General features: G+C 37.5%; 2 protein-coding genes across 2 annotated transcripts in view; both read right to left on the bottom strand.

Moving 5' to 3' along the window:
* LOC127651544 (ras-related protein R-Ras2) overlaps positions 1-4599 on the bottom strand; it is a 60207-nt gene extending 55608 nt beyond the window's left edge. Inside the window, exon 1 of the mRNA XM_052137433.1 lies at positions 4236-4599. Coding sequence (XP_051993393.1) covers positions 4236-4337 — 102 coding nt within the window. The 5' untranslated portion in view covers positions 4338-4599. The remainder of the gene's footprint in view (positions 1-4235) is intronic.
* Positions 4600-11593: 6994 nt separating this feature from the next.
* On the bottom strand, positions 11594-27453 carry LOC127644490 (coatomer subunit beta-like). Its single transcript, XM_052127666.1, has 22 exons — positions 27356-27453; positions 26884-27033; positions 26534-26763; positions 26257-26426; positions 26058-26172; positions 25876-25968; positions 25526-25663; positions 24170-24289; positions 23881-23988; positions 23610-23756; positions 23071-23216; positions 22786-22882; positions 19708-19868; positions 19509-19629; positions 19193-19420; positions 15388-15567; positions 14814-14958; positions 14612-14731; positions 14357-14502; positions 14172-14261; positions 13577-13732; positions 11594-11925 (listed from the first exon to the last, which is right to left on the bottom strand). The coding sequence occupies exons 2-22, from the start codon at positions 26972-26974 to the stop codon at positions 11866-11868; spliced, it is 2862 nt and encodes a 953-aa protein (XP_051983626.1). The 5' UTR covers positions 26975-27033; positions 27356-27453; the 3' UTR covers positions 11594-11865.

The raw sequence follows: 27453 nt of genomic DNA, 5'->3' as shown, positions 1-27453 counted from the left end.
AACATATCTGATTTAGTTCAGACATCAATTGCAGGCCTGTATTGGTGTTTATAACACATATAAAGTAATAGTTCACCCAAAAATATAAATTCTCTCATCATTAACTCACCCTCATGCCATCCCAGATGTGAATGACTTGCTTTCTTTTGCAGAACACAAATTAAGATTTAACACAATTGAATTGTGGCCAGAACTTTGAAGGTCCAAAGAACACATAAAGGCAGCATAAAAGTAATCCATATGACCCCAATGGTTTAATCCATGTCTTCAGAAGTGCTAGGTGTGGGTGAGAAGTAGATCTATTTAAAATATTTAAGCCCTTTTTTACTATAAATCTCTACCCATTTCCAGCCTTGACCAGTAGGTGGTGATATGCACAAAGAATGTGGATCGCCAGAAAACAAAAGAAGAATGTGGAAGTGAAAGTGGAGATTTATAATAAAAAAGGACTTAAATAATTATCAGTTTCTCACCTACACTTATTTATATCGCTTCTGAAGAAATGGATTTAACCACTTAGGGGTTAGGGATTACTTTTATGCTGCATTTTTTGTGCTTTTTGGAGCTTCAAAGTTCTGGTCACTTGCAATTGAAATGGAATTTTAAGCGAATGGCATGTTTGTGTGTCATTTACATTAATTGAAATCAGAGCGTCACTGAGCCGTTCCACGAACATCATCCAGAGCTGCTCCTGTCAGGAAGATTGCATGAAGCGTTTCTAAGCACTCTGATGTGTGCACCGTCAGCAGAGGCTCGCACCATATGCCCGCGTAGCAAACAAATATAAACTTTGATAGTGAATGGCTTCTTTGTAAACGATCATGTAATGGCAAATGTTTTTAAATATATATAAGTTACAAAAAACTACAGTGTAAATGTAAAGTTGACCAAAAACTTATTTTAAATAATTAGAAATATTTAGATATTTATGTCATTCATACATTTTTAAAGCCTTAAAAGCAAGTCATATTTCCCTTTTTGATTTTTTTATATATATATATACTGTATATTATAGTTTTTTTTCTCCCCAATTTGGAATTCCCAATTCCCAATGCGCACTAGGTCCTTGTGGTAGCATAGCGACTCGCCTCAATCCAGGTGCCGGAGGACGAATCACATTTGCCTCCTCCTCTGAGACCATCAATTCACGTATCACATGGCTTATTGAGCGAGTTACACAGAGATGTAACGCGTGTGGAGGATTCACGCTATTCTCTGCGACGTCCATGCACAACTCACCACGTGCCCCACCAAGAGCGAACCACATTATAGCGACCACGAGGAGGTTATCCCATGTGACTCTACCCTCCCTAGCAACCGGGCATTTGGTTGTTTAGGAGACCTGACTGAAGTCGCTCAGCTCTCCCTGGATTCAAACTCACGACTCCAGGGGTGGTAGTCAACATCTTTACTCACTGAGCTAACCAGACTCCTGATTATATTTTTGAATTTAAATATATAAAAATTATTTAAGGTGTATGAAGCACACATGCACCTAAAGAAATATGACACAATAAGCTGAAACGGGCCACTGCGTTATGCCGAACGGACCGCGACTTGCTGAAGAGGGCCGCAAAACTCTGCCGCGATATGCCGGAGGGGGCCGCAATATGCAGAAAAGGACAGTGACATCTTAAATGTAGTTATATTAATGCATTATAGCTTTATTAAAGTTCAAATAGGAAGCAGATCATGTAAATAACTACAAACTCCAAAACTGGCATTTCTGTGTGGTCAGTGCCTCTTGTATGAGTTGCGCAAATGTCCCGATCAAAGGGGCAGAGATTGAAACTGCACCTGGCTGATGCACACTCTGTCACTGGGACGCTCATCCCTCGAGAGCACACACTTGCTGCAGCAAGATTATAACGTGATAGCTCACAACTTATTGAATAATAATATATATGTTACTGTGCATTATTTATCGTGAAGAAAAATGGCAATACACAGCTTTATTAATAAGAGAGAATTTGTTTTTTGTGTGTTAAGATTAACTGAAGTGAACAAAAAGGTGAGAGTGGGTAGTCTTCGCCTCATTATACACTGCAACAAATATGTTTTTGATTTGTTTTTGATTTGGCTTGAATTTGTTGACAATTTTTAATGGAAAACAAGACAAGAACACTAGATAACTATAGGATTTTTTGCAGGATTATTTTTTACTGATTTAAACAAAAAGTATTTTTCCCTTTAATTCAGTGAATGTCATTTAGAGGTACTTTAAAAAGATGATTATGTCCTCTTTTTTGTTAGCAAGCACATTTAATACAACCTTTTAAGTCTTTTACTCACAAGCTGAATAGTCGATTAAGTGCTAATGATTAATCATAGCAATAATCGCCGAATAACCATTCTAATAATCATTAGTTACAGCCCTATTTATGAGGTCAAAGAATGATTACGTACCATCACTAAATAAATTAATCAACCCCGGTACCCTTTCCCAACATCTATGACAACATCTATCATTGGCATTCTATGCCAGGACAGAATAGGTAGTTAAGAGAATCAGAATAGTTAATTTGCTGTTATGTACTGTAGCTAGATGTTAATAAACCATGCTGAATGAGATGTTAATAAACCCCTGCATATCATATATGAGGGACAGATTTGGGATAGATCTCAAAACCAAGTGAACTGCTTTATAAAGTGAATTATACCTTAAGCATTAGACAAATATATAAAGATTTAAGTGTTTTTGTTAGAGAGAAGGTACACATTAACATGGACCAAACCTATTTGAAACTAAACTACCCAACTAAAAGAAAATATTCTTATTTGGCATCCACCAAAATGCCATCGTAACTGCAGTTATTGCTACTACAATTAAACTGTGCTAACTTGGCATCGCCATCACAATAATCAAAAATGTAATTAAACCAAATGAAAGACTCTGAAAGCATCTTGCAATGTTTGAAAGAGATAACATATTAATTCATTCTGATGTTAACAATAAAATGGTATTAGGGCTAACTGGTATTTTTCCAGACACTTTGGTTACCATTGTGAATTTTAGCAAGGGACTCCCAAAAGAGTCAAGTACCCATAAGAGAAAAAGGGGAGAAAAAAATGTGCACTGCACATACAACGGTGCATAGCTTTGTTTGAAAGCAGTCATTTAATTTACTCCATGCTTATTGATTTGAAGTATAACCAAACCGATTAACCCTTGTGCGACCTTCGGGACATTTTTGTTTTATAATTATTTTATTTTTTTCAATCATTTTGGCTGCGTTAATGCCAACGGCATAAATTTAGCCAAAGGTGCGTATTTTGGGGGGAATTTTGTTATTTCAACCTCAGTTGAAATACATCTATAATACACGGAGTACACAAAAAGTTACACTCAGGACCTTCAAAACAACAATGTCCCCATTGAAACCCATTCAAAACCCATTCAAAATGCAATATGTGATCCAAGTGCCATAAAGAATCATGAATTCGATAATAGTTTGTTTTTATTCCGGAGCCCTGGCTTCAAAATTAAAATTTATTATATTTTTAGCCAGATGGTGCCATTTTATTTCGTGTTTAGCCTATGGAGCAAATACATTATTTTTTCCTATTATCTGTTGGCTGTATTATAGAGCACTGCAGGCCAGTTGAGTAAATGTTGCAGCTGGAATTGTGTGTGTGTGTGTGTGTGTGTGTGTGTGTGTGTGTGTGTGTGTGTAAAAAACAACAGTTGCATTATGTAAACAAACTGGCATTTAAAGGGTGAAAATCCTGAAAATGAATGAATATTTGGTAGTTATGGCATTTCTCTGTGCGGATGTTGATTAAAAAAATCTGTGTCAGTGAAAGTGGAAAATAATATTAATTTATAAAATGTTATGGCAGTTTTTTGTCCTCGAAGAACCTCTGAGTAACTTTAGTTTTATTGACGCACAAGGGTTAAGTAGTTTCGTATGTTTTTTATGATTTTGCAACAGTCTAACGCAACAGTTTCCTAAAGTGTTTCTGACTGCCTATGAACTACATGCGAAGAGTTTTCACTCTTCCTAAATGAATTCCCACTTAAACTCCTCCTGTTGTGTTAATATTTGTGTTTACGCAGGATTTTTCTTGCATAAAACGACGATTTAAAGTGACGCAGGCCTCGCTCGGATTCCTGAGCCCCCTTTTCCGCTTGTGGGGTCCCCCTTTCTGTGCTCAAGATACACCCATATATCCCTCAAACACCCTCACATCTCTTTAAAGGGCCACAAAAAACATTCCGCCATCCGTCCACTTACCTGGATAAACTGAATGGTCAATGCTGATTTCCCGACGCCACCACCTCCGACGACCACCAGGCGATATTTCTCCTGCACTGAGCCGTCCTTCCAGCCAGCCATCGGGGACACACTGCTGCTCTCTCGCCGCTGTCTAAACACACACACACCGAGCCGCTTTACTCTGTGACAGGCCTTCAGATGGGGAAACGTAGCGGGGAAACGCAAAGCGGCGATTGATCGTGGTGTGAACTCGGTAGTAATCCGTACGAGATGAGGAAAGTACGACCACAGTCAGCGGAGAAGTGCATTCACTGCTACCTCAAGCCCGTACGCCCTCGACTAAATCGCTACCAGGCACTGACTGTGCTGCAAGATGAGGGGAAGATAGGGGTAATCAGTTCAGGTAATACACACATACGACGCTAGGGGGCGCACACTGCGGCGCTATGACTGGCAGAATGTGTGGATTTTAACAATCTCACACATGTAATCATCTAATGATTATTTTGTCGCTTTTGAAAATTGTAAGGTGGAGTTTAAATAATAGTTCACCCAAAAATTAAAGTTCTCTCATCATTTACTCATCCTCATGCCATCCCAGATGTGAATGACTTTCTTTCTTCTGCAGAACACAAATTAAGATTTTTGGGTGAATATCTCTGCTTTGTAGGTTCATACAATGCAAGTGAATTGTGAACAAAACTTAACAAAATATTAAAAAAGCACATATAGGCAACATATAAGTAATTCATACGAAACTAGCAGTGGTTTAATCATTGTCTTCTGAAGCGATCCAATCGGTTTTGGGTGAGAACAGACCAAAATGTTATCCTTTTTCACTGTACATTTAGTCTTTAAAGGCACAATCATGATTTCAAGCTCGATTACACTTCCTAGTGCTTGACGCATGCACAGATCATTACTAGATGGCACTAGAAAATGTAATCAAGCTTGAAATCATGATCGTAAAGGAGAATGCTGATTCAAAGACTTATAGTAAAAAAGGAGGTACATTTTGGTCTGTTCTCACGCAAAACTAATTAGATCACTTAAGAAGACACGGATTTAATGAAACTTTGTTCGTGTTTAGCAGAATAAAAAAGTCATACACATCTACCCTGCCAACATATTCATTGACCCCATCACAAATAAATACATTTTGTTTTAAGTAATGTATCTTTATACTGGCCAAAACAAATATTAATATTTTTCATTACATCTTAAGTTTTCTTTCCAATTTAAAAAGAAAATAGTTTTTAGTTTTCTATAACGGTTGGTAATTATACAGCTACAATGTATGGCAGCTCAAATTTCATAAACACACATTTGTTGGAACATGAAATACAATTTTATGGTCCGTTCTGCATAACGCAGAGGCTTATTTTAGCTTATCTCTGCACATTTCACATTCACCGCTCGTTTCTCCCGATGGCCAGTCCACCCTTGATCGGACCCAAAGTGCATCGGCCCACAGGGAAAATGCCTGGTATGCCAGATTACCAGTCCAGTCCTGATTCCAACCCACTCCAACTGATGCTTCCAAGCAGGGCTGGACTGGGAAGAGAAATCGGCCCAGGATTTTACAGAGCAACTGGCCCAAAAGTTGTTGAGAGGATGGTCCATTTTGTGGTCCGTTCTGCATAACACGGCAGCTCATTTTAGCTTATTGCGGCCCATTCGCCCCATTTCGCGGATGACACACCGGCCCGCTCGGTTCTCTCGATGGCCAGTCCACCCTTGATCGGCCCCAAAGTGTGTCGGCCCACCGGGAAAATGTCTGGTATGCCAGATTACCACTCCAACTGATGCTTCCAAGCAGGGCTGGACTGGGAAGAGAAATCGCCCCAAGATTTTATAGAGCAACTGGCTAAAAGTTGTTGAGCGGATGGTCTGTTTTGTGATCCGTTCTGCATAACCTGGCTGCTCATTTTAGCTTATAGTGGCCCATTCGGCCCATTTTGCGGCTGACACACTGGCCTGCTCGGTTCTCCGGATGGCCAGTCGCCCCTGATCGGCCCCAAAGTGCGTCGGCCCACCGGGAAAATGCCTGGTATGCCAGATTACCAGTCCAGCCCTGCTTCCAAGACTATCATTCTCGCAATGTCAAACTAACTAAACCTCATGTATATTACCCAGCTATAACTTTATAATGACACAGAGTTCAAATTCACAACAACGTTTAATACATCACAGAAAAAACTAAATCTACAAGTTTGCAAGCCATAAAAACACAAGATCAAGTGAAAACACAGCACTGGCCCAAGGGGGCAAGTGCAGGGGCGGCCTGGCCATCGGGAGAACCGGGACTTTCCCCGTTATGCAGAATGGGCCACAAAACGGATATGCCAAAGGGGCCAGTGATAGGCAGAAAAGAACAGCGATATGAGACTCATACTATAGTGGCATCATCCATTTTAATGTTGAAAATATCTCTCTCTATGTCTACCAAGTTTCTCTCTCTGTTTACTTTGTTTCCTGCTCGCTTTACGCTTCTCACTGTAATCTGTCAAACATAAGTTTACATCATGGTAAACTCGTGGTAAACTCAAGGGAAATTGTTTTTGATCCCACTATGGAAATTTTTAAAGAGGGAAACTTACAACATGAACACCTGTGCGTGTAAATGTAATGATTAAGGCTCTTTTCACATTTTTGCTTGCAAACTGTCATTTCATCAACCACATGCAAATACTGAGAGAGTGCTGATGGCCCCCACCCACTTGTAGGTGCAAGGTCTGTGGTGCTGTTTATTTCCACAGCTGCAGAAGATAGACTGCGTCTTCTAACTTTATGGCCCATTCTTATAAATCCCCAACAGTTCTGCATGCACACTGACATGGCAGTTTGACCTCAGGAGGTCTTGACAAAGAGCGACTGTGTATCAACAAAGCTATGACATTTGACAGCATGAGGAAGCATCAACTGTGAAATGTAAATCCTGAATATACAACACTGAACTCCAGAAATACTTTTGTTTGTTAAAAACTATAGTGTTTTGCATATTATTTTTTACACTTCTGTACATGGTTTGCATGCTCTTTTTTTTAGGAGAGGCTAAACAAAAAACTATTGGAAAATGTTTATTTAGCAGAATGAATACTTTTTTTTACTCTTCCTTTTGACCCAAAGGAATCTGTGGATTTTAAATTAACTTGTAATCCATAACTCTAAGATTTACATGGTCTCAACTGCAGCCACTGAGGAAAGTATAACAACAGGAATCTTTTCCACATCAATCTACACTCCATATCCCATAATGACAAAGCAAAATACTGATTTTTGATAACTTTGCAAATGTATTAAAAAGAAAAAACTGAAATATCACATCAACATATTCAGACTCTTAACTCAGTACTTAGTTGAAGCACCTTTGGCAGAGATTACAGCCTCATTTTTGTGTACGTCTGTTTCCTCCAGACATGATGATTGGAATTGAGGCCAAACAGTTCTTTGTCAGTCCTTTATGTGCTTTTTGCAAATTCCAAAATTCCTTTCATGTGTCTTGCACTGAAGAGAGGCTTCTGGCTGGCCACTCTGCCACTAAGCCTAGATCGGTGGAGTGTTGCAGTGATGGTTGTCCTTCTGCAAGTTTCTCCCATCTCCACACATCATCTTGGTCACCTCTCTAACCAATGCCCTTCTCCCCCGATTGCTCAGTTTGTCTGGGCAGACAGCTCTGAGTCCTGGTTGTTCCAAGCTTCTTCCATTTAAGAATTATGGAGGCCACTGGGCTCTTGGGAATCTTTAATGCAGCCAAAAAACAATTTGTGCCTCGACACAATCCTGTCTCTGAGCTCTGCAGGCAGTTCCTTTGACCTCATGGCTTGGTTTTTGCTCTGATATGCATTTTCAGCTGTGAGACCTTATATAGACAGGTGTGTGCCCTATGTCCAATAAATTGAATTTGCCACAGGTGAACTCAAATTAAAGTGTAGAAACATCTCAAAGATTTCCAGTGAAATTGTTGCATCCAAGCTAAATTTCAAGTGTCATGGCAAAGGATCTGAACACTTATGTTAATATAAAATTTCTGTTTTTCTTTTTAATAAATGTGCAAAAATATTAAAAATATATTTTTTGCTTTGTCATTATGAGGTATGGAGTGTAGATTGTATGTGAAAAAAGCCTTTACAGCATATTAGCATAAAGCTAAACATAACAAAATGTGAAAAAATTAAGGGATCTGAAAACTTTATGAATGCACATATAGAAATTTTGATATTAAAGGGATAATTCATTCAAAAATGAATATTTTGATATAATTTACTCACTCTTATATTGTTCCACAGCCGTATAACTTTCTATCTTCAGAAGAACACAAAAGGAATTTTCATTTCATTAATTTTCATTAAACGCTCATTAGAGATGACTTTGCCAATCTTCCAGTGAGGTCCAACTCTCAGAAGAGTGAGGAATTAAACAAAAATCAATATATTTAAAGATTTAGCAACCAAGGAGAAGCTGTGTCAATGCACAGAAGAAATATATATTAAAGAATATATATATATATATATATATATATATATCAAAGAAACAAAAACATCTGAATGATGCAAAAGGCAAAACAGTTTACTCTGTTATGACTCACAACAAGGAACATTTTTATTATTACTACAGATATGATAAATAGGCACATGGTGTGCCTGTAATATAGAAACAGAAACCATAGCCTATAGTTTTGTGTTGTCACTTTGTGATTCACCACTTAGTCACTAATGGCATACAGTACATGTATGATAAAATAGTGCAGGGTTATTTATAAGTCACTAGATGCTCTCAAAAGACTGAAATTATTATATTTAAATTGAATTTGATTTATATTTAAATTGATAATTTTTTAGGATTTATAAGCTTTTTAGACAACAGATATATTAATCTCATTCACAATTCATTTTCATTCTGTTCCACAGAAAGGGCATGTGGTTTGGGAACAGGTGAATAAATGAAGACATCATTTGGGCAAATTTGGCCAGGACACTGCAGTTTCAAGAAACATCCTGGTTTTAATGACTAGCGAGTCAGGACCTCAGTTTAACATCTCGTCTGAAAGACAATGCCTAATTTGCAGTAGCATCCCCATCAATATACTGGGGCAGTGTTTCCCAACTCACCAGCTCGTTAGTGGAGACTCCAAGACCTGAATTGGGTGTGTCAGATAAGGGAGATATACAAAATGTGCAGTGTTGTGGGGCCTCCAGGAACAGTGTTGGGAATCACTATACTGGGGCATTAGGACTCAGCACCCCCTGCTGGCCTCACTAACATCTCTTTAATCAGCCACCTTAGTTTTCTCCAGGATGTCTCCCATCCACATACTGACCTGGCTCAGCTCTGCTGAGCTTCAGTAGGAAACCAGGTAAGAGCTGCAGGGTTGGTTGCCGGCATAAGGTTCTCCAGCAGCAAAGGAACTCTGGAAACTTTTTTTATAAAACAAACTTTTAAAAAATATTTTGTAAAAATGTGAAGCTTATTTTGAACACCTGGTGTTCAAAATAATATACTATATATGGACATATACTATAATGTTTCATCAGTTAAGATGAGGAACATGAGTATTTACTGCTTATGAACACATGACGAGGTGCTCTTGTGCGACTCAATCAATTATAAAGTTTAAGAACACAGCGGAAAGTGAGACTGGCATGTGTTTAGGGTGTGATATGTGGAGCTGGTGGCCTGAAGTGGTCAGTAATGGAGACGTTAGAAGGTGTGAGGATTTGAAGTGTTGTAAAGCAGTGTTTAAATGTCACACAAAGTATGCAGTGAGGCCTTTAATTACCTAGGGGAGCTAGATTGGAGCTTTCCCTGGTGCAGGACTTCTTAACACCACATCAATCAACAACTCTGAATAATAATAATACAAATTAGTCTTGAGGATTTTAGCTTGAATAAGGGGTTGTGCTAACAAAGTTTGAAATAACTGTACTGCATTTAAATGTTGCATATCATGAAAGTGAAATATGGGCCGTTTGTTCTTACAGGTCACATTTTCTATAGTTGAGGGGAGTTGAATCTAATTGTTTGCTTAGAATTTGTATTACTTTCAATTACATTACCATCTTCATTAGCATAGTTTACTTATTTGCTTTTTAAAATTCTAAGAATAATTGTAGCAGTCAAGGGTTATGGCAAAATAAAAAATGAAAGTACTGTACATAAGTTTGGGAAACTCCAACTCCATTAATGTAAATTATATGTGGGTAATGTTCCTTGTTATAAAAGCCTAATGGTATTAAATGCAGAACATAGTTAAAGCATCACTTTTCACAATCATCACACCCACTCCACATGAAATTGGAAGCTACTTGAATCTAATGTAGCATTTACACTATAAACTGCTTATCCTTCACTTTAACTGACAATGAATGATGACCACTGACAACATTTCTTCATTTTAAAAATGATGTGGCCCAACCTACAATATCTTGATGTCTATACCTTTAAGATGCTCTCATTATTTACTCCCCCTCATGCCATCCCAGAAGTGAATGACTTTTTCTTCTGCTGAACACAAATGGAGATTTGTTAAGAATATCTCAGCTCTGTTGGTCCATTCAATGCAATCGCGGGGGGTCAGGACTCCCCCACTAAAATATCATTAAAATATGTGTATTGTAAATAATATAATGATATATTCTTAAAATAATTGTTTAAGAAATGAAATAATACAAATGCAAATGGGGCAACAACAAAAAAACCCTTGGTGTCCCCTTCAAAAATTGCTCTTGAAAATTGTTGTTTAATGTCCCCCCCAATATTTTGATGAAATTTTCGCCCCTGCCCATAGGTAGCGATATCCACGAAGAACTTTAGGTCCTCTCGTGAACATGCATAGGAGGGGAGGTGAAAGTGTAGATTTATAGTAAAAAAGTATTTTTTAAAGTATATCATATCACTTCTAAAGACATGGACTTAACCACTGGCTTCGAATGGATTACTTGTATGCTCACTTTACGTGCTTTTTGGAATTTCAAATTTCTGGCCACCATTCGCTTGCATTGTATGGACCCACAGAGCGGAGATATTCTTCTAAAAATCTTTGTGTTCTGCAGAAGAAAGTCATTGAAATCTGGGATGACATGAGGGTGAGTAAATTATTAGGTAATTTTCAATCTTGGGAAATCTATTCCTTTAGTATAATTTTTACTATGTGGACTGGAAAGGTATGACTGACATTTCTTACAAGTCATCTGACAGAAAGGAGACCAAAACAAAATACTCAATATTCCAAAAGATTTTCTACGAGAGAAGACATCCTTTGTTGTGTCAACTGTGGTTTGAGGGGAGGGACTGTTCTTGACGGATTACAATGACCCAATTCATAATAAAGAGCTGTCATCACGATTCATAAAACAACAGAATAAAAGTCTTTCATGATTGATGGTGTGCAGTGTTTATTGAAACAGATGACAGATTAACAGGGTCAATCCCTTTTAGAACAGTTAAGAATCTTTTTGGTAGAAAATGTCAAAATAATCCCCTTTAGACATTTTATGGGATTGAAGAACATAGATCTTGACCATAGAGGACTTTGTGTGTACTGTAGTCTGGAGAGACAAAACAAGCAAGACAGAGAAAAAACATGAATAACCATAGCGAATTTCAGTTGAATCTCGCGCTTTGCCACAATGGCCTCAGTCTGAGAACTTCATGAGGCAGTCTTCTTCTGGGAGAGATTGATCTTGTCACCCAGACTCAAAGCCATGCCCTGTTGAAAACAAGGGAATTATACATTATTATTCATTATGCAGTAATCATGGAGGACTTTCTTTAACCTTCTGTTTGGCCAAGGCCATTTTAAAAGCTCTAAAATTATACTTAACGTCAAAGTTTCGGTTTTATACTTAATGACATTTCATAATCTTATGCAAACTGAAAGATGAAAATTTCTACTTGACAACACACTTCAAACATTCTCCATGACATAACTTTTGTGTTTTTTGCTGCGGTTAAATTGATCGCAAACAGAAATAACATTATTAGAAATATATACCAGTCACATTTCTGAAAAGTACATGCCTACTTTGTGGTAAAACAGAGGGATAAAGCTTCAATAATATCTATCTACTTGGTTTTAATTAGATGAGAGAAAATCTGTTATTTTTTTAATTATTATTATTTTTACATGTATGTCATTTGACTCTCTAGCCCCAAACATAAAAACAGTAAAGTCATTCTCAACAGAACATGAGGGCTAATATATATATATATATATATAAAGGCAAATTATAGGAATGTTCCGGGTTCAGTACAAATTAGGCTCAATTGAAATAATTTGTGGCATAATATTGATGACCAGAAAAAGTAATTTTGAGACTTGCCCCTCGTTTTCTTAAAAAAAAATAATAAATCGAGGTTACTGTGAGGCACTTACAATGGAAGTGAATGGAGCCAACCCATAAATGTTAAAATACTCACTGTTTAAAAAGTATAGCTACAAAATGTAAACAATGTGTGTTAACATGATTTCAGTGTGATAAAATCAATTACTAGCCTTTTCTGTGTTATTTCCAATATTACAACTTTGCTACCATGACGATGTAATGTCAACAAACCTTAAAAAGACAATTTAAACAAATACATAGCTCAAATAATAAGTTCCGACAGAATAATTAATGTAAGAGTTTTTATAAAATTATAAGCTTCACATTTGTCTTTAAACCCTCCAAAGATTGGCCCCATTCACTTCCATTGAAAGTGCCTCAATGTAGTGCCTTTTTTTATAGAAAAGGACGTGTAAACGGTCCTGCTTGACCCGCTCTGAACCGGCATCTCCGGCATGCGCTAACGAGAAGGCTAAAGGCTACAGCAACTAGCTTTGGTCGCTAGTGTGCCTCTTGAGGCCAGGGGACTGAGGTTTACACATACCGCACAGCTATCATGTACCAGCTGGCTCCTGTTACAGACGGACTATTTAAAATAATTTTTGTGGTAATCAACATTATGCCTAAAATGCTGTCGATTGAGCTTATCTTGTATTCAGCCTGGAATATTCCTTTAAGGAATTGACAGATGTAAAAATATGTTGTTTGTTATGATCGACCTTATCACTAATTAAAATAAAAGAACCTAACGGAGTTAATTAAATAAAAGAGGCAGTTTAATAGATCTACTGAAAATTACATTTGATTTTCTGCCTCTTGCATTAGATCATTACTAGGACTGATCATTAGGAAAATGGAACAACTTTCGTTTCACCACAGGTATTTGATAACCACAAAACACAAATACAATTCAAATTTAACACATTATCCAGATGCAAGCACATCCTGAATTAAGAGTTTACTATAAAGATTCTATTGCCATATAATTACAATGGTACAAAGAGTGAAACATCCACTGGTTTGTAGATGCATTACCTGGCTCTTGGCTCGGATGCGGATATGGCCATTGACTGGGGCATCAGCACCCAAGTGGATGGGCTTCTCAATGCTGACATTTGCAAGGGCATCCTCCCCAAATATAGAACGGGCGTATAGGTTTGCAGCCATAAAGCCACAGATACCAGAAAGGGCCTGATTTTTAAAAAGAAAAACATGTTGAGATGTGATGCTTTTTTTTATTAAAATGATGATATGCTGATGATGATATGCTTGTAAATCAAATAAATCGTAATTAAATAACATATCAATATTTCCTGAGAAAATTAAAGACATAAAATGATTGTGACAGATGAGTAAAGCACTGAAAAGACATTTCAAAAAGTGGCTTCAAAACATCAATATATTGTTTGTTATATTCTCATTTAATTGAACATGCCTATAACTGGCCTGCAGTCCTCAGCAATCCATATAAATCTGCCCGAAGTAAACATGGGGGGCTGTTCACACAGGATGATTTTTTGCATTTGGTGTGTGACATGTTTAAATTGCTGGTCTGTGAATGTGATGTCTTTGGCTGTTTTAATAAGACATATACAAAACTAGAAGGCATCCACTGTTCTGGATGGTGTACCTTTTCTGGGGTCAGGCACTTCATGTTGGTGGACTTCAGAATGTGTTGGAGGAAATCATTCAGGTCTATGATGTTGGTGTTCACGGTCACCTGTGTGAAAATAGAACATATTCCAGACATTCCGGCCAACAGAATGGCGAGAAATTTATATTATCCTCAAAGAATTCACCGGTCCCCAGACTTGCCTTATTCTCCCACTCAAATTCAGCCCACATCTGTCTGAACTCAGCGTCTGTGCAAGCCGCTGGCTGAATGTAGTCCATGATGTCAATGTGAATGTCACTGAGGACGACGCAATTCCTGTCACTGGCTGCTCCCGATACGTCATACACTGCACAGAACATGTTTATTTGGAGTCTTTAAAAGGGGTTTTGAGTCAAATCTCAACAACTGTATGAACTCTGCAAGAAAACAGAGGGAGGTAGGATCATTCCACAAACCTATGTTTCCAAATATGATGCCATTCTCTGTGGAAGCCACTTTTACATTGGCTTTGATGTTGGCAAAGTCATGAGGGGCCAATGTGAGAGGAGATGGTTTCTCAACCAATTTCAGATCACCTGGAGGTTAAGATTATATTCAGTTAAACATGAACCAAAAACAATACAAGTTCTTTTTATGGATGAAAGGAACCAAGTTTACCAAGTGTTGCCAGCTCCAGTGTGCAGTTCTGTAGAGTGTCGCTGGTCTGATTAACAACCAGGACATCCAGGACAATGTCATATTGATTAACATGGACATAGGCTTCTGCATACACTGGATCTGAGAAACCAGTCAACTGTGTGACCTGGAAGAAAACAAAAAAACATGAGCTGGATCAGTCAGAGCAGTGTTCACATCATGCTGCTTGATAATCTAATTGAGAATGCAAAAGGTGAAATATACTCTGTGTAGCCAATGCTTAAAAGGTTTTATTTTTGTAATGGAAATGATAGTCTGCAATTCAGCTGCTTCACTGGATGGTAAAAAATACATTAACTGAGGGAAGGAAATATCATATTGTGAGTTACTGGGAAAGGGCAGAACAGTCCTAGTCTCCTGCCTGATATGACTAAACTGTTGAAATTTCTGAAAATTGAACTAATATGCCATCTGGTGGTGAAAGATGGTGCACTACAAATACCCTTTGCAAAGTATAGGCCTTGAGCAACAACAACAATACACTATCATAAAAACATGTGGCTTGTTAACAAACTTCTATTAATCATCTAAAGACCTTATTAAGTTTGGAGGCCAGAGGGTCCGCTGTATCTTTTCTTTGCGTGTTGCCCATAGCGGCCAGCAGACTGAGCTGGAACTGGTCCTCTTTGGAGGTCATCTCACTCTTAGCAGTCAGCTGCATGAAGGAGATGGGATCGTCCGCCTGAACGGTCACGTTACGCTTCTCAGATTCTTTCTGTTAAAACAACAAGAACCCAATTAAATATTATGGTAAAGATCTACCACAAAACACATCAGTTTGTTAGTTTAATTGGAAGGACATGGTCTGACACTATGTTGGCCTATACCTTTAAACAGATAGTACAATGATATCAGCTTATTCAGTGTTGGGAAGTAAATAACTAAACGTAGTGATGCTACAAACTTATTTTTTATGTAGCATTAGAGTAACTCAGTTGTTTCTAAAGAAATCAGCTTTTTCAGTAACAAGTTATTTTTTTGAAAGATTAGCACTCACCTATGTAGCACTGGAATGTCTAAATCAAGGCACCTGCTCACATTCTATGAAGTCAAAGAACGAACGGGTAATTTAGAACAAAATCTGGCTAAAACGAAGATGTTTTTGCATTCTTTTTGGTGGTTTGTAACAGCTCGTCTGGGTAAACTTTCAGAAAAACTGCCGAACGATTGGTAAACACCTTATTACTATCATTGGTCCACGTCATTAGTAGGTGTGACTGACAAGTTCCACAGACTCCACACAAATTAATTTGCCCTTTTTCGTGTTCCACACGATCAGTCAACATGAACACACCAGAGTTATCAGCGAGCTGTGCAAATGTACCTACATCTGTACAACCGTTTGTGTAGAGACATTTTACAAAGAACATGTTGGGTATTTGATTTTTTTATTAGTCTACAAAATAAATCAAATCTACTCAAATACTCTTAAGTACACATTCACTTGTTTTATATGCTACATGATAGCTCATGTGCCATCTACAGCCAAAAACCTGCTCTCACATCTGCTCATAGTAAGTTATATGTCTCATCATTCTTTTGTCCATATTCTGAACATAAACAGTATTTTATACTCCAGTCTTTGCAGTAGTATTAGTGTCATCATAAAATACAACAGATGGTAATCGGCGCATATTATAGCCACAAACAGCGTGTTAGTGCACTGCATTAGTGCTTTAAATTCAGAATGTAAACATGACAAATTATGCATTTTATACTGCATATACATTACTTTAAATCATCATTGAGTGGTTCAAAAATAATCTTATACTGATCTCATGTGGATTGTACTTATAGAATGAGTAATGGAGTCATTGAAAACACATTTTAATGTCATATTAGTTGATGTTTTTACATGTAGTCTTGTCCTTCCACATATGTAAATGTACCTCTAAACGCCTCCCACACTGGTGTGGCCGGTGTCTAAATTTTCGCAAACTGCATGTCATTGCTTAGCTGTTTTGAACTTCTTTTTGGCTCTCATGTATGCAGCATTGGAAATTTCATTCAATCTAGTGTATCGGTTCTTTTGTGCTGGTCATATAAATATCTTTGTTTGTTTAGAACGCCATGGCAGCTTCCATAGCAATTTTCATAGCGAAATCCAAGTTAAAAAGCCAAAACAGGTAAAACAACCAAAAACCAAAAAGATGTTTAAGATATAAAAGACGGTATTTACACTTGGTCACTTCATACGTTTTTGAGACAGATATAAATTCGATCACTCAAACCACCTTGGCAACTCGACAAGTGTAAATACATCTGGCTGTTCAAGCCACATATGTAAACATTACCCCGGACATAGGGAAAATTCAAAACATAACACCCATTTCAGAGTATATGCATAGGGCGTGTCGCACAATAAATCAAAACAAAGTAAGAAACGGATGCATGTTGTAGGAGATGCAAGCATCATTTCTCCATTTATTTGATGCAGATCGCTGAAGAAACTGAAACTAAACACTGGTAAATGTAGCTGACGTACAGCTGACTTTTGATTCTCTTGGCCTGCGATCCGATATTTGCCGATAATTCAAAGTCTTCTGCAATACGATTTCGATTTGAATAGATTCAGGGTGATTGATATTCCGATATTATGTGCCTGTTTTACACAATCAATTAAAAATGTCTTGCCCTCAAATGCAACCAAAATATAGTTGGAATATTTTATTGAGCTCTCAAAAAAGCGCAAATTTAGTATCCACATTGGGACATCCACAAAAAAATACAGCACTTCAGATGTTGAAAAAAATGATACAGATGATAATAATATACAAAAATAACGTCACAATCACTCGATTGATTAGAGCTTATTTTTTTCAGTTTAATCCAATTCGATGTACTTACATACCATGACTTGTTTTCAACTATTTGTGCCATCCGCGGTTTTCTTGGCTACAACTTCCACGGTTGGAATGAAAAACTCTGTAAGGGTGTTGATGTGTAGATGATGCTAGTGCTGGGTAGCAGGTGTTTCTCTTTCCCTTGTTAGTACTGTTCAGAATGTCGCCATTGTCAAGACGTTTCACATGATGGTTGAACTTCTCCATGGCATTTTTAAATAGCAAATTCTCATGTAAATTTCAAACGGGTCGCATGTGCAACGATATCGATTGAAGTCTGAATTAATCGCGCATGTGACGCCACTCCTTGTTTGTCACGAGAGCTTGCATTTTAAGGTGCGCCCGGTTGATGTGCTCACACTGATCCAGTCACTGGTCTGGAGCTCGCGTTTCTTGGGAAGCTCGGTTAACGTGCGTGCACGGATAACAGAGCTCAATTTAGCTTCACAGACCCCGCGCACATCCTTGTCCCACCTGAAAAGCGTATTTAGCGCTCATAAAGTGAAATTAATGTAATTGCTTCATCACCTGACAGAAATGCGTATGGACATGGCTGGCATGAGAGTAATAAAATATAGGTGCATCTTAAAAAAAAAATGTACACGTTGTATTGATAACATTGGATCATTGGATATTGGATCAATCCAGATCGATGGATCGTTACACCCATAGTGCATAGACATCTTAACTACAACAAGCCACAATTGGAAAAACACATGGCACGTGAACACACTGATACCCACATGTGAGGCAAAGTCACTTGGAATCAAATAATAAATTGCAGCTTTTAAATTTGCTGTTGGGCGTTCGCATAACCATGGAAGTTAACTTTTTATTTGCATTTAATGCGGGAATTGAAGATCAGATTTATATAATTGTGGCAAAGATACATTTATGTGGTAAAGTGTAAATGGAATGTGTTTATTCAATCAGATAACAATCTGAACTATATTATATTCTGGATTATATTCATTAAAACCGGTTTCAAAAGTCATGTAAATAAACAAATAAACAAATGAATAATAAAAACATTAATGATTTCCAATTTTGAGTCCCTGCACAGCCTTTTGGGTCTTTTTTTATAGCATAATATTTAGTTAAATGCTGCTTTTAATTATTATGTTTTTGATTATTCGTGTGTATTCATGTGCGTTTAAGCCATCACCCCGGAGTTTGTACATTCATTAAAATAACTTTTTTTTTTTGCCATACACATCAATTCTGATTGAATTATAAACTATGTCATTGGATATTTATGTACATTTAAAAAGTACCTTCAATGTATTTATCTACTCTTTTGTTTGTTTTTTTGTTGCTAGTAATGTAGCCAACTACTTTTTCAAAAGAGTAGCTTAACTGTAAAACATGAGTAGCATGTCCAGCTTCCAAGTAGCTTCCCCAACGTATTATGTTTATGCATCTTTGAGCTCAGATTCTCTTTGCCAAGCAATGATGAAAAGTGTCTATGTGGAAATCACCTGATCCAAAATCATTTACCTTCTGAGAAAGTTTCTCTTCCTCAAGCTTTACAGCGAGCATATGGGACAGGGATCTGCGGCACTCCTTGTTGAAGATGTCGTTCATGAGGGGTGAGCATTCCGACAGAACCTTGAGGCACAGCGAGATACGGTCCACGTCATCATCTGTGATGGGTTTCTTGGGCAGAGAGGACTTGCCAAGATGGAGTACAGTGGCCATGATCAACATGGACTCTGCCACAAATGACTAATAGAAAAAAAAAACATTTTTATTTATAACATTGATGGTACATCAAACATTACATCATGTGAGTCAATTTTAAAACCTTACTTACATTTAGCCTTTTTTTGTCCTCAGCAAGGGAAACATAACGAAGGGCAACTTTGGTGAGGGTGGTGGCCAATGAGGCAGCAACATAGAAGTCTCCATCCATCAGGAAACCCCTCAGAGGAGGTCTACAGTATATAGGGATGATGTATTAGAACAATATGGAAGACAATCTCCAAAATGTATTAGTGAAGGGATATAATCACCTGTCCTCTTCTTTCTTGGATGGTCTGGAGGTGCTGAGGGCACTCTGAGTAACATAGGTGCCCATCTCTGTCACCAGCTTAGGAGCTGGAGCTGCTGACACCTCTTCCTCTGGCTTACCCTCTCCTGACTCCTTTTTCAACTCGTTCTCCACGATGGGAATCTGAACAACAAAAAACAAATGTAATACGTTTTGGAATTTCATATTCAAAAGTAATATATGTTTTATTGATATCAATAACAAGACGGTTATAATGATCATTTGAGGGGACTTCACTACAACAGTTAAAAGGTTTTGTACGTGGTTTCAGCTGTTTTCCTAACTCCCACCAGATTTAGCCACTGAATTGGACACCCAATTCTCTTAAACTAGACCCTTTGTCCAAAACCGCACCCTCCATCATAATTACTACCCTAATCAATTTATTTTGGACGTGATGGGTAATTTCATAGTTCTTTCTCTCTTGATCACCTACTGACAAATAGATGTAGCTTTTTTTTTTGTACTTTCACAAAAAAAAAAAAAAAAAAGGATGTACTTTAGGTGTGTATTTTTTTTTTTAACTATGCATTACATCATTCTTGTTCTGCCACAGAGAATGAAGGGAAATGTAGTTTTGCCTTTCACTTGCTAAACTAGCTGAATGAGGAGTATTTTCTGGCGAGCTTTATAGTTATTTCTTGCCATATCACAGACATTTGGCAGCATAAATCTAGCAAACGTTTTTATATTTGACATTTTTTTTTTATTATTTAGTGTAAAATTATAACATTATACTTAGTATATTACCGTGGAATTGATTTAAAAAAATTAGTTACTACAGATGCAATGAGGTTTATACAGCTGCTGAGAGATTGACAGTACATTTGCCACCTTCTCTTTTCTTAAAGGGTTAGTTCCCCCAAAAAATAAAATTCTCTCATTTACTCACACTTATGCCATCCCAGATGTGTTTGACTTTCATTCATTTTCTGAACTCAAATGAAGATTTGTAGAAGAATTTCTCAGCTTGGTAGGTCCATACAATGCAAGTGAATGGGTTCATACATTTTGAAGCTCCAAAAATCACATAAGGACAACATAAAATTGCCATTTCGACTACACTTCTGAAGAAATGGATTTAACCAGCGATATATTAGGTGTGGGTGAGAAACAGATCAATATACAAGTAATTTTTTTTTACTATAAATTCTCCTCCCTGCTCCGTCAATCTCCAATATAACTTTCAGTTTAACATTCTTCTTGTGTTTTTGTTGATTCACATTCTTCATGCATATCGCCCCCTACTGGGCAGGAAGAACTTACAGCAAAAATGATTTAAAAATTGATCTGTTTCTCACCCACACCTTTCATATTGCTTCTGAAGATATGGATTAAACACTAAACTTTTTGGAGCACCACAATGTTGGCACCCTTATGGCAATTATATTTTGCATGGTCTCCTAATCACTGCCATCACAGTTGACCCTGAAATGGTTTATTTTTGCATTCTAAAACACCGAAGTGTGAAAAGGGTCCATAGTAGTGTACAACAAAACTGTGCAGTCAACATTCACAATTATGTCTTATTTATGACCAGTAACCATAAAATTCTGCCATGACACTTTTTCCCCACTGGTAATTATGACATAGGCAGCCCCTGGTCCCTATCTACTTTCATTTAATGCTGAAACAATTATTCAACGTTATTGAAAATAAAAAATTGCCGACAAACTTTTGCGTTGTCGAATAGTCATTTGATCTCATTTAACACATCATGAGATCATTTGAAAAACGTATGACACAAGACCATCACTGACACTCATGCCTGAATGAAGAGAGGAAGAAAACACAGCCGTCCAGACACACTCAAAGCCATCCAAACAGCCTTAAAGGTGATGTAGATTGCAAAGTATGAGGGAATTATAGTACAAAAATACATAAGTATCTACAGAAGCAGTGTTGTCCTGACGTGAAATAAAGCGGAACCTTACCTGGGGTTCCAATTGAGCAAAACTTACCTGCCACAGCGTCTAAAAAAGGTAACACCCTGGCATTATATCTTAAATGTATCTTTTATTTAAGTTCAAATACTAAGGAAGCGGTTGTGTAAATAAGCACAAACTACGGAACTGGCATTTCTCTGTGTGGTCAGAGTCGCTTATATGAGTCGTGTGAAAAACAATGAGAGAGAGTTTCACACTTCACCCGGCTGATAAACCCTTGTGCCCGCTTGCTGCAGCTAGATTATAACATGATGTCTCGCAATGTAGTGAGTCATAATATACTCTATGAGTCATATTGTGTATCTTATTGTAAAGAAAATCAAAGATAAGAACGTTTTTTTTTTTTGTTGTTAAAAATGGTCGAAGTTAACAAAAAGGTGAGAAAGTTTAGTCTTAGTCCATTAAACAATGCAAAAAATAAAATAAAAAATGTTTTATTTGTTTTCAAATATAAATATCTAAACCTCCTTACATACATTTACTTTAGGAGCTATATTGCAGAAGAAAAAAAATGTATATCAGAAAATATGTTTCTTCTCAAGTAAATGTATCTTGTTTAAAGGATTTTAAGATCATTTTAAATGGAAAACAAGACAAAACCACTACGGAATTACAGGACACAATAGGCTTTTTTTTGCAATGAATTTAATTCAACTTAATAAAAATTAAAGTATGTTTGCTTTCTTGTAATTCAATTAATGTTAATTAGAGGAACTTTTTAAAAGATGATTTTGTCCTCTTTATTGTTAGTAAGCATGTTTAATACAACCTGTTAAGTCTAGGCACAAGTTGAATATTCGGTTAATAGCTAATGATTAATCATTGCAATAATCGACCGAATAATCGTTCTAATAATCGTTACATTAGTCGATTATCAAAATAATCTTTCAATATCAACCCTACTTTCAATGTATGATAAGTAGCGGTGACATTCTTTCAAACTTCACCTTTAGTATTCAATGCAAGAAAGAAAGTCAAACGTTTTTGTAACGACATGAGGGTGAGAAAATTATGGCAGATTTATGGCAGATCATTATTTACATGAACAATCCCTTTAAAGACAGTCAGTTGTAGTTTTTTTAAGCTCTACATACCTCTCCCAAAGATCTGCGGACTTCTGTCATCACACTCTGGATGTCCTCTTTAGTGCTGCAATATTCACCCAAAATCCATAGAGCTCCTCTGTAAATCCTGCAACATAAAAGCTGTTTAAAATCACCCCTGTGCATTAAAGTCCCATTTATAACCCCTTAACAAGACAAAATACTTAAAAGCTTGAGCACAAAACATGGATTCATTTCAATTAACAATCTGTACGTTAAAAATATATGTACTTATTAATGTATTTTCTAAAACAGCAGTTCAAAAGCATCTCTTACTTGACCGTCTTGATAGCATGGAAGACTTCCAGCATTTTCTCAATGATAAGAGGTCTAAGACTGTCAAATCTCTGAATTGCCTCACGCACAAATTCCAGCACATCTGCTGCGGCCGCCTCATTAGTGTCACTCAGGAACTCCATTAGCTGCAGCCACACACAAGTATTTTAACATTGTAACCTTTAAAGGCACAGGTCACCCAAAAATATAAATTTTGCCATAATTGAATCCCCCTAATGTTGTTCCAAATCTAACTTTCTTCAGTAGAACACAAAAGATAGAAAGTAGAATGTTAGACTTAGTCACCATTCACTTTCATCTTTTTTCTATACACTAAAAGTGAATGGTGACTGAGGTTGTTATTCGCCTTTTTTCTCCATAGAAGTCAAAAGAGATTTAGAACAACATGAGAGTAAATTACAGAATTTTCATTTTTGGGTGAACTATCCCTTTAATTGTAAAGAAAGGAAAAGTAGGTTGAATAAAAATAAAACAAATTAAAACTGTATAAAAAGTATCAATGTGTATACTGTACATACGACAGGGATGACATTGGCTGCCATGTCAGGAAAGCGCACACTACAAGAGTGGAGGGTGCGAACAAGCAGCTGCCTGTACTTGTCTGTGTCTTCCTGCTCAGTCACATTATTGGTTTTGATGACTTCTTTCTTTAGCACAATAACCAGCTGTGGAAAAAGGTTTAAGGCAGAGATCAATTCACGGCCTTCGCTTGAATGGGCACAAATTGGTCGAAACGGTAATTTTACCCTTAAAAAGTAACATCAGCAGTTCAAAAACTGTGGAACTCACCTCCTCTACATTGCGGGATGAAACCAGATCCAGGGCCAGCTGGAGGGTCTTCTTGCGGACCTCAAGATCAGGAGTTGTCAAAACCCTCAAAATATCCATCACCAAGTCCTAAGAGCAGAGCACAACACTAATCTTACTGTCTGTATCATTTATGGAATTCCTGGTTGAGAACACAAAAGTAGATGCTAGGCAGAAACAACGTAGGTAGTATATGATGACAGAATTTACATTTTTGATGAACAACCCTTTTAATGGTTCCTAATATGTAAATAAATAAAGCAATGTGTACCTGCAGCACTCGCTCATGTGTGGGGTGTTCCTTCAGCTCAATCAGGCGGTCCAGGACTATGAGCTTGACGTTGTTGTCACTCTCTTTAATGATCAGATCAATGTAGCACTGAGCAGCAGCCTGAAACACACCGGAAATTCAATGAAAGTCATGCCACCACAAATAACCCAGGGCAGAAAAGTAGATGGGAATATGCCTGGAAGCCTGGATCACTCAAACAAATTAACAGTCACTATTGTCGGTTTTACTGAATCCTCCCTTGTTCATATTGCTCAACAAATGCATGTAACAAAGTGAACTTATTTTAAATGAGTCGTTTCAATGAAAAAAAGTGTTGTGTCTGCTTTAATTAATCCATTGTTGTTGGAAAAACGTGAATATTTTATTTGTATTATAATTTGTTGACTTTAACTGAAAAAACTGGATGGAGGGAGTAAATGAACACTAAGGAGTGTATATTTAACACCAGGGATTTTGCTGTGTACTCTCAACCTAGAATGTCTCTTTGATGTCAGTGAGCCTTGTTGATTGTGTGGTCCAGTGGTTAGAGCTCTGTGCCCAGTTGCATAAAGCACCTTAAGTTTTTCTCTTAAGTGTAACACTTAAGGTGTTATTTCTCCTTAACTAAGTGAATGACTTGAGGGTGTTGCATATAATCCCTTAGACACATCTCTTGTTATGGGCAAGTGTAACCGTTGAGGGTTTTACTACAGTGAGCCAGGTTTTTCCGTAATCAAATTCTACTGTAACATTGACGTGTTCGTCATGCCCCTACCACTGATCTCTAATATAGACATTTGAACAATTTTAACACAATGAATACTTTTCATTTTAGTGACATAATGTTTCTCAGTATTATTATTGATGTGTGGATTATTGTCTGACCTCTTCAAAATTAGTGCATGAATGGCATTGTCACGTGGCACCCATTCTCAGGAGCTTGAGCATAGGTTGAGGAGGACTATTACACTTGTATATTGCTTTGTACAAAAATCAATTTCTGTGCCACTCACATTAAGAGTGTTAAGAATCAACCTTGTTGTGATTCAAGCCAACGCCACACATTGACCATGTCCACGCTAACTGTTTCAAACCAAAATCGTTAACTGAAAGATTAAATTGGAACTTGTGTAAATTCAATGCTTATTATCAAGTAAAAAGAATAAATAACTTCACATACATACTTAACTGACAAATACAAATTGTTTATATTTTCTCAGAGCATTTGTCCAATTTAGATTAATTTCTTTAGTTCATACAACTAAACCTAGGCTTATTGGAACTACGCAACCCTATTGTGTGGAACCTCGACACTACTTTTTTTAAGTAAATCCAACAGTATTTTTTTGAGTGTACCTTGATGGCGGTGGGTGCGCTAGACAAAGTAACAAGAGTGCCGGCTGCTTCATATTTAACAGCAGGACTGGAGGACTGCAGCAGGTTGTAGATACAACGGATGAAACGAGCTCTCTCTGAGGGGTTGGCATGGCAAACCTAAACAACAACACAGCATAAATAAAAAAGGGTATGGTACATTGACAGCATCCTCTGGACCACCTGACAATGTTATGCAATGTGCATAAAGGAAAAGAGCTTAGCATTTGATTGAATATGAGGCATAAACATGCTGTCGATCAAAGCATTTCTATATTTTTAATATAGTTTTTAAACGAAGCATGATATTAACATAAAAATTGATTCATCACCTTATAGATCAGTTCCACAATGACTAGCTGTAAAATGTCTCCAAAAGTATGCACCTGATCAATACAGGTGCTAAGGTAGTCCAGAGCTCTATCCTGGAAAAAAGTATTAAAAGAAAAGTATAGCATGGGAAAGTCATAGCATTTTTGAAAGTTAATTGTACTGCAGATTGGACTGATCGTACCTGATCTGCATGAATCAGCATCATAAAAGCATTTCTCTTGCAGCTTGCATCTTTCTCATTTACAAGAAAATCATGAATCAGCTCAGGAGCATCGGGGATCAAATGCTCAAAGTTCCTAAACAAGAAAAGAAAAGTTTGTTGATGTTAGAGGTTCTCACTTGTGCCTCAGATTTGAGCCAACAAAGATCCACTAACGCACCTGTAGATAGTATATATGGCAAGGACTGCATTGCGCCGGACATAGCTGTGACGATGCTCCAGGCAGGCACGGATCGCTGGCATGAGGGGCTCTAACAGCTCAGACTCCTTCAGCTTGCACAGGAAGCGTAGGGTGGAGCCACGGATGAACTCATTGGGATGCTGGAGATCCTTAAGATACATTACACAGATCCCACATTTAGACAACCCATTGAGAAATACATACAGGATGCCTCACAATAAGTGATGCACATCATACTTTCATATTTCATGCTTACCTTCCTGTAGGCATCACAGACTAAGATCATCTCCTGAAGAAGTTTTCCATCAGGAGTGGTTTTGGGAACAATCTCCCAAAAAACAAGAAGCAGTTTCTTAATTGTGTGGTCCTGAAGAGGCAGCACAAACCGAATGATGGTCATCAACAGGCCAGGCAGTTTCTCTCCATTCAGGATCATAATGATGACCTTCTTCAAAGCCTCTGTCTTGGCTTTGATCTCCCCCTTTTCTGGTGTAGCAAACAAAAAAGCTCAATTAAGTCTGGGTGCATCTTACCGCCACATAAGTTTGTATGTCTTGCAATCCAATCAATTTGCTGACAAATTGTGTGAATTATTTTTTTTAATACCTAAATCGGTTTTCAAGCTGACTTCTGATGGTGGTTCAGAGTCATTGGGGACATTGATGAGAGTGTAACACACATTCTCGGCAGCTGTCATGATGTCAGCTCTTCTTCCCTTCACGAGAATCCACTGAAACAGAATGCCTATGAGGTTTCCTGAAACAAATGCTGCTAGTGTCAAAACCTGAGCGAGCTATGACAGGGGACTGACTTTGTAACCCTTTATGCATATATTATGAACACGGCGAGTACCAAAATCACAATGACTCTTATATAACATTTGACATAACAGTTTAAACGTGTATGCATGTTATTGATTTCGTGATCAGTCGACATCTCTGCTACAGTAGCAGCTAGCATGCTAACAGGATAAGAATAACCCGAAGACGCCCGATGATTCAGTGCCAGAGGCGGCTCAAAACAGCAACATATTTAGATTTTATTAATGTGTTTGCCTGTTAAGGTTCTCAAATATTACCTTTTAGATAGGCCTCAAGTCTCTCTCTTCTGTATAAGCATCCGTGTCTGGAGATAATCTTATCCTACGGAATGACGTGGAACCTGACTGAATTCGCC

This window comes from Xyrauchen texanus, chromosome 1 (assembly GCF_025860055.1).
Source record: "Xyrauchen texanus isolate HMW12.3.18 chromosome 1, RBS_HiC_50CHRs, whole genome shotgun sequence".
Lineage (NCBI taxonomy): Eukaryota > Metazoa > Chordata > Actinopteri > Cypriniformes > Catostomidae > Xyrauchen > Xyrauchen texanus.
Note: the sequence above shows the minus strand (reverse complement) of the source record. Positions and strands in the feature narration are given on the sequence as shown.

Excerpts from the sequence above, each read along its gene's own strand:
- LOC127644490 (XM_052127666.1), bottom strand. The coding sequence starts at position 26,974 with ATGACAGCTGCCGAGAATGTGTGTTACACTCTCATCAATGTCCCCAAT. Across the intron at positions 25,664-25,875 it reads TTGTGGAACTGATCTATAAG|GTTTGCCATGCCAACCCCTC; the intron begins GTGATGAATCAA and ends GTTGTTGTTTAG. Across the intron at positions 13,733-14,171 it reads AGTGCCTGACCCCAGAAAAG|GCCCTTTCTGGTATCTGTGG; the intron begins GTACACCATCCA and ends TTTAAAAATCAG.